This window comes from Solanum lycopersicum, chromosome 3, assembly GCF_036512215.1.
Source record: "Solanum lycopersicum chromosome 3, SLM_r2.1".
Lineage (NCBI taxonomy): Eukaryota > Viridiplantae > Streptophyta > Magnoliopsida > Solanales > Solanaceae > Solanum > Solanum lycopersicum.
In genome coordinates, this window is record NC_090802.1 from 39,713,226 (window position 1) to 39,728,048 (window position 14,823).

General features: G+C 35.9%; 1 protein-coding gene across 1 annotated transcript; it reads right to left on the minus strand.

Annotated features, from left to right (window-relative positions):
- Window positions 1-8,305: 8,305 nt before the first annotated feature.
- Window positions 8,306-8,665, minus strand: LOC138347572 (uncharacterized). Its single transcript, XM_069295869.1, has one exon. It carries the CDS (start codon window positions 8,663-8,665, stop codon window positions 8,306-8,308), a length of 360 nt encoding a protein of 119 aa, XP_069151970.1.
- Window positions 8,666-14,823: the final 6,158 nt, after the last annotated feature.

The window sequence follows — 14,823 nt, forward strand, 5'->3', positions numbered from 1 at the left end:
TAGTCATGCTCACAATTAAGCAATAATACACATTAAAAGGCAGTAGTTAAAGATACCATGACTTAGACGAAATCCTACTACAATTTGCAAAGAGATCAAAATTACAGTGAGCATCATGGAATTACAATAGAGAGGAATTAAGGATCAAGTATTCAAGCATCAATCCATATTGGATACCAGCACATAATTCATAATTATAATATAATATATGCAGTATATAAATTACAATTAACTCTAAACAACATCATGAACCAATTACCATGGAATCAAGACACAAAGAACTACGTTAGTACTTCATAGAAGATAGGAGAACATGCATCAATACTACCTAATATTAAAGCCTTGATCCATATTGTATCCATTACATATGATTAATAATATTTATACATGATAGGCAGTAGATAAAAATCAATTTAACATAATCAAATTCCAATTTTATACATTGTACTATCAAGGTTACAGTGAATCATGGACATATAAGCTAAGCATGTCCCAATATTCATACATTGATCCCCATGGATCCTTCATAATCAATTAATCATTAATTAACATAAATAACAGTATATTTAGACAGTTAAATGTAAGAGAATCGCAATTCAATTATTAACAAGCCATCATCACAATGCCTATGCAAGGGCTAAATCGATTTTGGGAAGAGACATGGGTCCATAATGCAGTTGGATTAAAAATAATGTTAAAATCAATACATTAACATCAATTCATCATTATTAATCCATTAAAAATGTTTAAATAAAGAACCCATGGCTAGATTGAATAATAAGAAATTTGATCATGAATCTTCTTTGAAAACATTGAGAGAACTCTCCAATCGAAAGGTTACTTAGATATGAAGGATTACCCTACCTTTTTATATTTGAAAAAAACTAAAAACTTGTTAAGAAACCATCATAATCCAATCTACAAGATTTTCTTGAGCTTTAGCAACAATGGAGGTTTCTAGAGAGAATTGGTTTTGGAGGGAAGGTTTATTTCGTGAGCATGGGATTGGGAATGGGTTGTTCATGTTTTAGATTACTTATATACACCCAAAAATAGGTAAATAATTCGATTAGGTTAATTTATGGACGTGGGATGAATTTCCCATTCACCCCCTTTAGTGGGCAGCGCGCAGGCAGCAGTTGCACCAGCCTGCATCGACGGACCCAATCGACTGGGTGTTGGTCCATCGACGGGCCATTCTGTGCCCTCCGTCGATTGGGTATGAGGATATTATGTGTTCAAGCCTTCCCCAGGTTAAGTAAACATCAACCCTCCGCTTAGACAGGGAGTCATTAAACCAATGGGACGGGGATTGAGCTCGTCGATTGACACTGCCAAAGCAGTGTCTCGATAGCCCTTGGGTCCTTCTTGTTGGTCTTTTTGTGAGGCCCTTTAGAAGTAGTGCCCATACATTTCCTACATAAATAAAAACAATAACAAGTCAAGGACATTCCATGCAAGTTTCACCCAAAATGCACACATAAAATACGCCCAAACATGCTAGGTCCCATCAAGACATACTTGAACATCTCAAGGGCTAACTTTCGAACATCTTGGACGTTTGACCTTCAAACTTCATGAGAATCCATATAATTCCTACAAAAAATAATTATAAACAATTAAGACTTCATAATCTCATGACAGACAAGATATAAAGAAGTATAGACACATGAGACATAAAGGTGACTAGTCGTCGAACGTTTTGGTCGTCCCCTGACATTTGACTTTCAAATCACCTCAAATTTTACACACTACCTTAAACCCATATTATAAGTAATTTTAGGAACTTAAAATATTAAGAAAAACATTTTAGTATCTAGACACCCTAACTTATTTTGGGGGTCTTACAGTATGCCTAAATGGACTATATGATTATGTGAAGCATGTAAAGTTTGTGATGCGATGAATGAAGGTCTAAAGTATGTATAGGAGTTGATGTAAATTAAACTATGCTTATAAATAAGGTGTTATGACTTGAATGAATGAATGAATCTATGTTAAGTCAAAAGCTATGTTTTGGGGTGAAGACTCTTCGTGAGTTGAGATGAAGTGTTTAGTAGCTTCCTCATTATCTTCTAAGAGATTTCTAAGATAGGTAGGAGGATTAATGCCCTTAGTGAGTTGATATTTTGTTTTTACTAGTTATCCTTAACCTATAATATAAAATAATGAGAATCTATGGGGAGTTATGCCTAGCACCGACAGGATATGAAAGAGAGGTGGTTATACTTTGTGAGTTGAGATGTTGTATTCCATTGTACCTTTAGAGATGATTAATCCTCCTTAGTATACAATGAGTTACTTATTAGCAACCTCCTTATGCCTTAATTATGCGCCCGCATAGGTGTATCTATTGGGAAAGCCATGTAAAAGCTAAAAGTAAGACCTCACTTTAGGGAAGTTTGGGACCCTTTTCCGATAATGGAAGTATCGAGATACCATGTCTACCTCTCATGTTCTATGTCGGTTAAGATACCCCCCACAAAAGTAATGAAATTTTTAAGTCTTTTAAAAGATTTACTACTTGAGTAGGTAGTGGAATGGGATGCTATTTATCCATTCCACTAGGTAGGCATTCCGAAAGGGGATTCAAAGTGAGCCTTAAATGAATCGAATAATTCTATTCATTGCACTAAGTAGACCTTCTAAAAGGTGAGTCTTGGTTCTAAGCCTTCTAAAAGAGTGTACTATTTAGGGTAGGTAGTAGTATGGGACGCTATCTACTCATTGCACTAAGAAGGCATTCCAAAAGGGAAGTCTTGATGTGTTGCTTGAGTGTTCTTCTAATGTCTTGTCATTGGGTGGGGTTGTGTTCTCCCGAGGTGAGTACGACTAAAAGGGGTAGTCTTCATAATCAATTTGGTGTCTATTGAAGGAGGTATATGTACACTTCCTTCATGTCTTACCTTGGTGAGTCTTAGGATAACCTTCGTTAGGGAAACTCCTATGGAAATGAGTTCACATCCACTTTTCTTGGCTTTGGAAGTTCACTTTTTTGGAATAGGATAGTTCACTGTAATGATTCAAAAGTTTACTGTAAATTTTGATACACATACAATAAAGTGTCTCTTTTTGTTAAAATTATGGAAATCCTTCTCTAAGCGTTAAATAATGTTTCTTATGTTGCTTTACTTCCATATTATTGAATGTTTTACTTAATTGGCATGAAAGTGTATTTATATTAAAATGTCCCTTTTTGAATTTTCTTATATGCCATACTTAGTACATTATTTGTACTAACCCCATACTTTTCTATACTCTATAGTATAGGTTTGGAAGCAAGGTTGAAGTTTAGAAGGTAAAGCTTTGGAAATATTTTCTCAAGAGAATGTATGTTTTCATATATTCGAGGTCATAATTATTAATTCTTTTAGTTTTGTAGAAGTTCTTATTATGTAATTCTTTCGAATGTAAAGGGATTTGTCCCTATGATTTTTATGTTGTGTCTTTAAGATGGTTTATGACGATGAGACTTTCTTAGTATTTATAAAGAATTCCTTTTTATATTAAATGTCGTGAAAAGTTTTATTTCCGCTTTACTTTTCATGTCTTTTGTAATGAACGATAGTTAAAGGGCTTGTACAAGACCGCAAAGGGTCAAGTACGACTTATGACGACCCAATAGTTCTCCCTTACTTCTAGGGGTTGCTTGCGGGTCTGACAGACTTTGTATCAGAGCATAAGGTTATGGGAAATAGTTTAGGGTATTAAAGTCTCACAATCCACTTCTAGTAAAGTCTTGGTCATTGGTGTGAGTCGCGACACATCCATGGACAAGAGGCTATAGGACGACAGAGTTTCACTTTCTTCATTACTCTTAAATCGTGCATAGAAATTTACTCCATATGATCTCTCTCTTCTTTCCTTTGTTCGGTTGTTTTATAGGTGTAATTTCATTGAAAGGGAGATGTTTCTAAGTTTGATGGAGAGAAAAGGTGATTTTGATGCTTATGATGGTTTAGTGGCTAGAAGAGTAAAGGTGAAGGTTAGTTGTGAGAATTGTGATGTGAAGCCATTTATGAGTATGTGTGACTTATGAGATTGGGAGTATAGGTATGTGAAATTGTATGGTGATGTAGTTCTAATCATGGTAAGAATTGAAATGGTTGAGTGAAGTAACTTTTGTGGAAAATGATTTATCTTGTAATTATGTTCAATGATGGTAGGAGAGCTTTAAGGTGTAAATTTGAGGAATGTTGAGAGAATGTGAAGATTTTTTAGGAGTACAGGGAAACCCTCTTGTGTGTTTAATGTTTCCTACTTTTTCTTGTGATTTGGTTGAGATTCTTGTGTAGGTTTAATCTAAGGAGAAAATGTGGTATGATTACCTAGTGAGGAAATTGTGAAGTTATGCTAGCAAAATAGTGGAGTTTATATTGTAGGATTTTTTTTATTTCCAAATGAATCTACCTTAATTAGTGGCAAGGGAAAGGAGGAGTTTTATTCCATAAGATAGAGTTAAGTGGTGCCTAAGTTTTTTAAGAATGTTTGTCTAGGCTTGAATCCTAAGAGGAGAGTGTTATGCTTGACTAGTAGAGTTGATACTTAGTCTTCGTGTGCATGAGTCAAGGGTAGTGTGAGTTCCGACTTTTTGAGCCGCAAAATGGTGCTTTGAAGTATGAACCTTGAAGATGGATTTACCCTAACAGGGGGAGAATAAGTTGACTAGAAAAGGTTGTTTTAAGTATGAAGTGTATAAGTGAGTTATCTTGTGTTGTATATGAAATTAGATGACTTAAGGTCTAATGCTAAAGAATAAAGTTAAAGCAAAGTTTTCACATGATCAATTCTAGGTACGATCGCATGTAGTGTACTTAGTCCAAGAGAATCCTCAAGGGTCACTAAGTGTGTCACATCCGCGTTTATCCCCTAGACGTAACCGGCGTCGTTGTCCTCTTTGAGGACTAAGACTAGCCTCTTAGTTTACATCAGTACATTCATAGGTTAAATTTAGTTGAAAATTATAATGTTTCATTTATTATTAATTGGAGGTTTACATAGACCACTATATATATAGAGAGAGTATACATAGACCCTTTTTATATGAAGGTTACATAGCCTTCTACACTTATTGAGGTAAGTATATATATATATATATATATATATATATATGATAGAACATCATCTTCAAAGATTGTGTCATCTCACAACCATCAAACACGATTAGCAATTTGGGCATATCCCTAATATCAATGTAAAAATAGCCACATATAGGCTTTATACAGTTTGTACTCAAATGAAAGGAGATAGAATGTAAGATTCATAGAACTAAAACAACATAATCTCGATATTAGCATCACCCTCAGAAAATGAGTACCAACCCTACTTGGATGATCAAAATATTCAAGCCTTCTTCAAGTCTGCTTCCTAGACACTTCAACAACCGGAACCTAAAATGTTCAGGAAAAAGGAAGAAATGGGGTTAGTACGCCACTTGTACTATGTATGAGACCATATGCACACATACTTTGAAATAAATCTAAGAAAAGGGAAATTTCGTAATATATGCACTTTCAAAATAAAAACCTTTATGCACGTTCGACAAGACAATACCAATAATTATTACATATTCATTAAGTTATAGGCATGTACCTTACAAGGACTACAACATCAAGTCTAGTCAAGTCGTCTATACATATCATATAAGTAAATACATACTCAATGTAACTCTATCATCAAATGATATCAACAATAAGCAAAAATAAGAGTACATTTCAACATAACCAAAGCAAGTCAAATTACCCATGAACCCTTATTAAATCAACAAGTGCAATGATCAAGTAAAGCCCCATAACCTTACTCAATCAACTAACCCAACAAGAATCATGACAAACATCCTACTTCACATAACATGGCACTTAGGTGTACATATCATCTTACTTTAGCAATATAAACCAACACATATTCATAAGTGAACTAATCAACATATAGTATCAACAATGTACAAGTTCATCATATACATGTCATATTGCCTTATAACCATTTTCGTTCATACAAACATCCTCCTAAGACACCCCTCAAGGCTAAATAGTGCAATGCTTAGGTAGAGACGCATACTCCTACCTAGACTAAGCTAAACCCCTTAGGTTATCATAGTTAGAGTTAAATCCTTTAGTTCATTTTACCTTTTGGGAACATCTTGCCCTGCCTACATAGAACACATGAGCTAGTGTGGAATCCGGTGTAATAAAACCCTACACCTACAGAAGGTGGACTACTTGCCTAGGAACTACCAAAATATGAAACATACTAACTACGTGGATCCACTAGCTAGTATTCCTATGGGGGAAACATAGTTCAACAACTAGGAGATATAATAGGGACCCTCTTTATGCTACATTCATTTTAGTCTCCAATATCAAGAGTACATTAGTGATCCTACCTTCCCTATGTAGGAAGGGACACTCCTCACTCTTGTTCACTCGGTACTAAGCTAGAGTCCTTTTTTGAAATGTCATTAAGCCTTTATTATAATTCATAGCTTATTTTAGGTCATAGGGTCTAAAACTTGTATAACATCATCATCATATCTCAATAAGAATTTCTTGATTATAAGTCCTTTCATTAGAATTCATATAGGTGAGGTTAGCACATTTTTATTTTTATTCATGATAAGGCACATTGATAATCATCACCATCCTTATCACATTGACATCTTAATGAACCTCACAATAATAATCAAGACATTTCAATTCAACATCATACCACCCTTTCAATCCTAATACAAGGCATACTCCAACACAACATCATGAATTAATCATAATTAACCACAATTTGAAGTAAAGGATAGAGGTCATAAGACTTACCATGTCTCCTTCAAATTTTATCCCCAAGGTCTTACCATAAACACTCAATTCAACCCAATTTGGGTATACATAATCATAAATCAATAATCAACAAGATAAAAAGACTATAAGAATCGTTACATCACAATTCAATACTAGATCATATCTTAAGACAAGATACTTAGATCAATTCACTTCCTAACCTAGATCATCTTATCAAAGGTGAATTAGATCCCATACCTCAATATTTGATGAAAATTTTATGGTGAAATAGTCCCTTTACAACCCCAAAATCCCTCCCCTAGCTAGACTTCATGGACTCTTCCAAAAGACAAAAAGAAGAAAGAAGGAAGAGAGTTTGTTTTGAGGGCTGTAATTACACTAATGGGGTTGGGGTCTTTATATGGGGGGATAATTAAGTTTATTAGTCTTCCCTTAATAACTAACTAATCACCAAATTGTTTAATTAATTAGATAAATCACACTTAAAAAAGTGCAGGAAAATGGAACCTTACAGATGAGACCCCGATCAGCGGTCCGTTTGAGAGTCGACGATCACTGTGCCCTTCCGTGCTGCACATCCGCCATTCTTATCAGCGACTATGAAATTGTATACCTTAAAGTAATTGCCTAAGTGTTGATCGAGGATTGACAACGACTCTCCGTTGATCGACACAGGGATCGTCGATGCCCTCTCGTGGGTGCACACTGTCTAGGAATATTGGACTCCACTTGCAAGGGTCCTCCCCAAGGTCCTTTGTTGATCCTTGGGGAGTCGTACCAAGATTTTTCAACCATGTATTAACTTAAACACATGTTAGACACCCTTCCACCAATTTTCACCTTTTTTGACTCCAAAAAGCTAGTGAAATAGGCTTCGGCATTATAGTAACTCGTAGAACTACTTTACGAACGCCATGGACGTTCTTAGACATTTTGGTTTCTAGACTTCATAAATGACTTGTAAAAATAAAATAAGACTTTAAAAAGTGTCTAGAAATTATTAAACTTATGTTAGGCATTAAGACACGTCTTGGATTTTCGAAGTCTTACATTATCCCCTCCTTAGGAACATTCGTCCCCTAATGAAACTAATAATCTTTCGAAGGATGGAATAGATGAGACTAGAAGCACAACCAATAACAATACATAGCAACATAAATCATATCACTTACACAAGGCAATTCGAAACTTCAATAGCCATAAATAAGGCTCAACATTACATTGTAAGGAATATCCTTCTCACAATAACAACATGATCTCAACATGCTTTACATGAGTCAATTAAGCCTAAGTTAAACTTACAAATATGCTAAATATAATTTCATAAAGACTCATCATATCAAAATGCACAAGATAACTCAAAAAATCCAAAGAGCAAAATTTCAATTTTAAATGCACAAGTTTACTGTAAGTCACTGTAAAGCTATTCAAAAATGCACATTTTTTAAGACTTCACAAAAAATCAAAGCAAACTCAATTTTAGTAATTATTTTTAGTCTTGGTAAGAACTATTAACATTAGTTATCAAATAGATGAAGGCAACGGGGCTTCATGTCGGTCTTGGCCTCCCATGTTGCACCCTCAACTAAGTGATTCTTCCATAACACCTTTACGGAAGCCACCTCATTATTCCTCAACTTCTTGACTTGGTTATTAAGAATTTGACCAAGAACTACCTCATAAGAGAGGTTATCCTTCACACCAAGACCCTCAATAAGAAGAATAGACTCGGGCTCACCAATACACTTCTTAAGCATGGAAACATGGATAACCGGATGAATTAAAGCCAATTCACTAGGAAGTTTCAAATCACAGGGAACCTTACAAACCTTTTGCAAGATTTCGTAGGGACCCACATAACAAGGACTCAACTTCATCTAATCACCTCTTTCATATGTGAAATTTTTAAATACACCTTATCACCTTCCTAAAAATCCAAATCCAATCTTCTATTTTCGGATAAAACTTTTGCCGACAATAGGCCGTTTGCAACTTATTTCTTATGATATGAACTTTCTCCAAAGTCTTATAAATCAAATCGGGACCAATAAGCGAAGGCTCACCCACTACAAACCATCCAATAGGAGACCTACACCTCCTACCATACAAGGCTTCATAAAGAGCCATGGAGATGGATGAATGAAAACTATTTTTATAAGCAAAGTCCACCAAAGGCAAATTATTATCCCAATATCCTCAAGGGTTTGAACAGTACGCTCAACTTGACCATCCATTTGGGGATGAAAATCGGTACTCAACTTCACCTTAGTACCCAACACTTCTTGGATTAACCTCCAAAACCAAGATGTGAATTGTAACCCCGATCCGATATGATGGATAATGGAATACCATGGAGACACACAGTCTTATCTATGAATATCCTAGAATAATCTTGAATAAGTAGACTTGACGGGAATAAAGTCAGTGGACTTGGTCAACCTATCCACAACCATACATATAGAGTCATATTGCTTTTAAGTCCGAGGTAACCAACTACGAAATCCATGTTGATGACTTGCCACTTACAAGTAGGAACATGGATTTATTTTAGTAAGCCACCCGACTTTTAATTTTCAGCTTTTACTTGTTGGCAATTTGGACAATTAGCAACAAATTCTGTTATGTCCTTCTTCAAACCTTCCCACCAAAATAGTTCCATAAGATCATGCTACATTTTTGTTGAACCTAGAGGAATGGAGTAGCGGGACCCATGGGCTTTTTCAAGGATCCAGTCCTCAACTCATCTACCTTGGCAACACACAATCTTCCTTGGTATCTCAAAATGTCATCTCCTAACAAGAATGCCTCATTAAGCTTGCCAAGGACCAATTCCTTCATCTACATCAATGATTTATCAAGGTGTTGTTTGGACTTTACCTCAACAATCAATAATGACTTGGAGTTATGATGGACCATGAAACAACCATAGAATCTTCTAATCTCAAACCCAACCTACCCAATCTATGAACATCCTTCACTATGTGTTTCTTTTCTTCTTTTATGTGAGACACACTACCCATAGTCATACGACTTAGAGTATCCACACCCACATTGGCCATGAAGAGGTGATAGAGGCCATTCATATCATAATCATTCAATAATTTTAACCACCTTCTTTGTCGGAGATTCAACTCCTTTTGGGTAAACACATATTGGAGATTCTTATTGTCGATATAGACATTAAAATGGACACCATACAACTAATTCCTCTATATTTCAATGAAAATACCACGGCCTCTAACTCAACATCATGAGTTGGATAGTTTCTCTTATGCACCTTAAATTTCCTACAAGCATAGAAAATCACCTTCCTATGTTGCATAAGCACAGACCCTAAACCCACTTAGGATGCATCATGAAACACAAAAAAAACCCTTTGTGCCCTTCTGTAAAGTCAACACTGGAGCGGAAGTAAGCTTATCCTTCAACATTTGGAAGCTTCTTTCACATGCCTCTGACCACTCAAATTTGTTACACTTTGGGTCAAAGTAGTCAAGGGAGATGCAATGTACGCAAAACCTTCCCAAAACCTCTGATAATAACCCGCTAAACCCAAAAAAATCCTAATGTAAGTTGGAGTCAATGGTCTAGGCCAATTTTTCACCGCCTCTGTTTTCCTTGGATCGACTCCATCATTAGAGATGATATGACCAAGAAATGTCAACCAAAACTCAAATTTGATATAGTTGGAAAGCAATTGATGTTCTTTAAATACTTGCAACACCACCCTCAAATGGTTCATGTGATCAACCTCATTTTCCGAATATACCAAGATCTCGTCAATGAAGACAATGACAAATAAATATAGGAGATTTTGAAACACTCGATACATAAGGTCCATAAACTCAATCGGAGTATTAGTGAGACCAAAGTACATTACAAGAACTCATAATTACAATATCTATTCCAAAATACCATCTTTGGTATACCCTAACCTCTCACCCTACCTGTGACGGACTGTATTATGTATATGCTAGTTACATTCATGTGATACTTGACATAGACTTATAGTGTAGGTGAGAGATCATGTTTCTTATATGGTTAATGTTGGTTTAAACTTGCTCGGAAGGTGATGTAACGCCTTGCACATTTTAGCATGTATATTGCAATTTAACTCTGACGAAAAATATTTAAGTAGATATAGTACGGTGTAATTGATCTTAAAGTTTAAAGTTATGTGCTATGTTGAAGAACAAGGGATTAACATTCAGAAATTGAATTAAAATAATTGAGCTGCTTGGTTGGCTTAATTTAAGCTAGCAACCGCATCACCTACTTAAGCTATAATATAGTAAAAGGGCCAGGTGTGATGGACCAGATTTAGGATTATATTAGTCACTTGAAGTGCAAACCTATTAAATGAAAATAAAATGTGAAAGAAATCCAAGCAGCCAAATCTGCAAGGCCCAATATAGATAAAGCCATGTGAAAGCAACAAGGTGCATCACCTAGTTTGACCTTTTAAGCTGCTTGATGTGCACAAGCAGATGCATGACCTACTTTACCAATGAGTGGATGATAATGGACCCCAAAAAAGGAGGTTCTAGAGGATATTTTTGTGGTCAATAAAGCTCTATACCTATCCAATATGAGCAGATATTCTTCACCCATTTTAACACATAATTATAAAATTTAACTCGATCCCTCTCTCTCTCTTTTCTCTCAAGGATTAAACCAGCAGCCTTAAAGTTTTCTAGGGTTCTTGAAGAAACCCTTATATTTGCAAACCAAGGTAAGTTAAAACTCATAAAATAAGCTTAATTCTCCCATGGATGATTAGTAAAACATGTTATTATTGCTCTAATATAACCACAAAGGCAGAATATTTCCAGCAAATAATGCTCACTTCCTTAGTTATTAAAATGCTTTTATTTCTACTTTTGTTCAAGTGTGAAGAGAAGCTGAAGTTCTAAAAGAGTTCAAATTATAAGGAAAAGTTGCAGAAATTAAGGTAAGGTGACTACTCCATTTTTGGTCTTCCTTATGTATGAGTTAGAGTGACGAATTAGTGGTGTGCTTTCATGAATAACTCAAGGGGGTAGTGAGTTCAATACTTTTTTGTATGATAAAGAATATTTGGGGTTGTTCTTACTGTTGGTGCAACTTGGTTGATCTTAGGAAAAGGTTGTTTTGTGTATGTGAAGGACAGAGAATGAGGGTGTGGTGATACACCTTATGTTAAGGGTTGTATGGGCTAATTATCAGTCAAAGTTACCTACTATTTTACAAGGCTCACGGTGTGATAGCTGATAATTTTAGTTTACCGTCACTTAAAATGTAGATTAAAACAAAAAAGGGGAGGCTGAATCATGATAGTATATCAGTCCGAGGATAAGGTATGTAAGTCCATTAGATTCTATATCCCTTTGGCATGAAATATGACACCTGCAATTCATATGAATGAAGTGAATCTCATAAGTTCTATTCCTATAAAAGGAAACATAGTGGCAGCGCACTATCTTAAAATAACTAACAATGTTTTTCCCCTCTCCTTCGTTCATAGAACTACTTCATTATCTGTACACTATTTTATACTTGTGTTACTATCCCCCATGTGCTGGTATAGAAATGGTAATTTCAAAACCAAGTATGTGAATCCTCCTCTTTGTTGTTTGAAGTCAATTCTGTCATTAATCTCTTAAAGTAATGTGTTGATGTTACATAGCTCCTTATGTCATTGTTATTCCTTGAAGTATGATTTTCATGTCTTCTATTACTGTTCCGTACGTCCATATCTCCAAAATAATTATGACTACCAAAATAAAATCTCAAAAGAGTTATGAACTGATAAACAACAACCTCAAAGATTAAGGAATCTAAGTGAAGACATTTATATAATTACGGGTGGCAGGCCAAGGGCGAAAGCCTAGCATGGGTTGGTCCCAACTAGTACATAAGGGTGGCACCTAAGGGGAAAAAGCATAGCATGGGAAGATCCCTATTGGTATAGAAGGGTGGCACCTTAGGGGCGAAATCCTAGCATTGGCCGATCCCAAGTTGTGTAATTATGAATACTGCATCCCAGGGGTTAATACACCTAGCATGGATCATCCTCTTCTACCACTGATCAGATGGTCGCTTGTATGACATGCCCTACAAAGATTATTACATACAAAAAAGTAAAGAAAAGAATGTAACTTTCTTGATCCCACAAGAGTAAGCAAAGATGGTCTTCTCTCCTAATCTATGTACACATATGTTGCTATTTGATTTCATTTTGATCTCTCGATAACATATGCTATTGCCTTACATATTCAGTACATTTTTTTTGTACTGACGTCCCTCACGGGGGATTCTTCATTTCATGTTGCACGCACATGTATTTCAGCTAGTAGACCTCCTTAGTAGGAGCACATGAAACTCTGCTACTTTTGGGTGAGGTCCAAGTTGATACGGAGCTTTATTGAGTGTTTGGTAAATTCATTTTGGTATTGTATCGTAGTTAAGGGTAAGGCGGGGTCTTTCCCAACCTACTCTAGTCTTGTATATTTTAGAGGCTTGGTAGACGTATGTACATGGTTCAATTGTGTCTTAAGGAGTTGTGGCCTCAATGACCAAGTTTTGTATGTAAATTTTGGACCTACTTACGTTGTTTTGTATCGCTGCATTCTAAGTGAACTTGTTAAAATTGTTATAGTTATATGCAAAGTAAGAGCAGGTTGTAGGTTGGTTGTCTTTGGACTTTAGGGCATCGAGTGCTTGTTCGTCTTAATGGGTTTTAAGGCGTGACAAAAGTGCTATCAGAGCAGGTTATCTTAGGGAGTCTAAAAAGCCGTGTCTGTGAAGATTCTTGCTTATGGATGTGTTATGCACTACATCTATAAACAAGAGGGTACGAGACATGTAGGAGTTGTCTCATTTCTTTCATTTCATAGTTTGTGCGATAAAACTAGTGTTGTAGGTGAATCATATCTAATTTCTCAATTGTTTTATGATAGCAAAGATCTCTGTTACAAGAAGGAGTTAAAGTACTGGTAAACGAATAGATGTGGCTGCCCAAGATGGGACCAGCTAACTTCCACCAACTCAAGATATTCAAAGTGGGGCTTAATAAGAGTATCTATCAAAGGCTTCACCGACGCCTCCATATCCTGAAGAACTATGGAGGGAAGATGAAACTCAGGAACCCCCTATCAATTCTATCTAGCAAGATTTGAGGAATGAAATCCAATTATTTACTCGTATAGTTTCTTGTCATATCAAAAGGCAAGAAGGTCCAGATAAAGGTTCTAGTGGTGTATATAGATCAACTGGAACACGGATACATAATTTTCTTAAATTGGACCCTCCATCATTTACCGGGTCAAATCCTAATGAAGATCCGCAAGACTTTATAGATCAAAAGAAACACACTTTGGATATTATGCATGTAAGTGGTAAAGAATCACTTGAGATAGTTGCATACAAATTAAAGGGTGTTGCTATATTATGGTATGAAGCTTGGAAGCAATATAGGGGAACAAATGCATCAGCTACGTGGAAAGAGTTCAAAAAGGATTGCCTTGATCATTACTGCCAATGGAGATCCGAGAGTCCCATGTGGATCAGTTCTTAAATATCCACCAAGGAAATATGAGTGTGAGATAGTATAGTCTCAAATTTAATTCCTTGACCAGGTATGCTCCTAATGTAGTAGTTACTATGGAACATAGAGTTCATCGATTTGTGGATACATTAGATTCATATCTTTTTAGAGACTGTATAAATGCATTGTTGAATAAATATATGGATATAGCAAGGATGCAGGTTTTTGCACAAAAGTTGGAAGATCAAAGGCAAAGAAGAAGGACCCAAGAGTCAGAACATGCAATTCTAAGAAGGCCAGATCCATGGGGAAGCTTACACCATCCCAAGGTGAGTTTAGGCCTTGGTTCTGTTATAAACCACCTAGGTTGTCATCTTTCTACTCTAAAACTAGTGCTACACCACAATTCCAAATTTTTAACGACAATCAATTTGGAAAAGAAGTGAAAGCCAAGGCTCATAAATAGCGAGTCATCAAGAGCAGGGAAGTACGAGCCAATCAAGGCCTCCA

Bases quoted from the DNA above. Each gene is read 5' to 3' on its own strand.
- LOC138347572 (XM_069295869.1), bottom strand. From the start codon at position 8,665: ATGAAGTTGAGTCCTTGTTATGTGGGTCCCTACGAAATCTTGCAAAAG.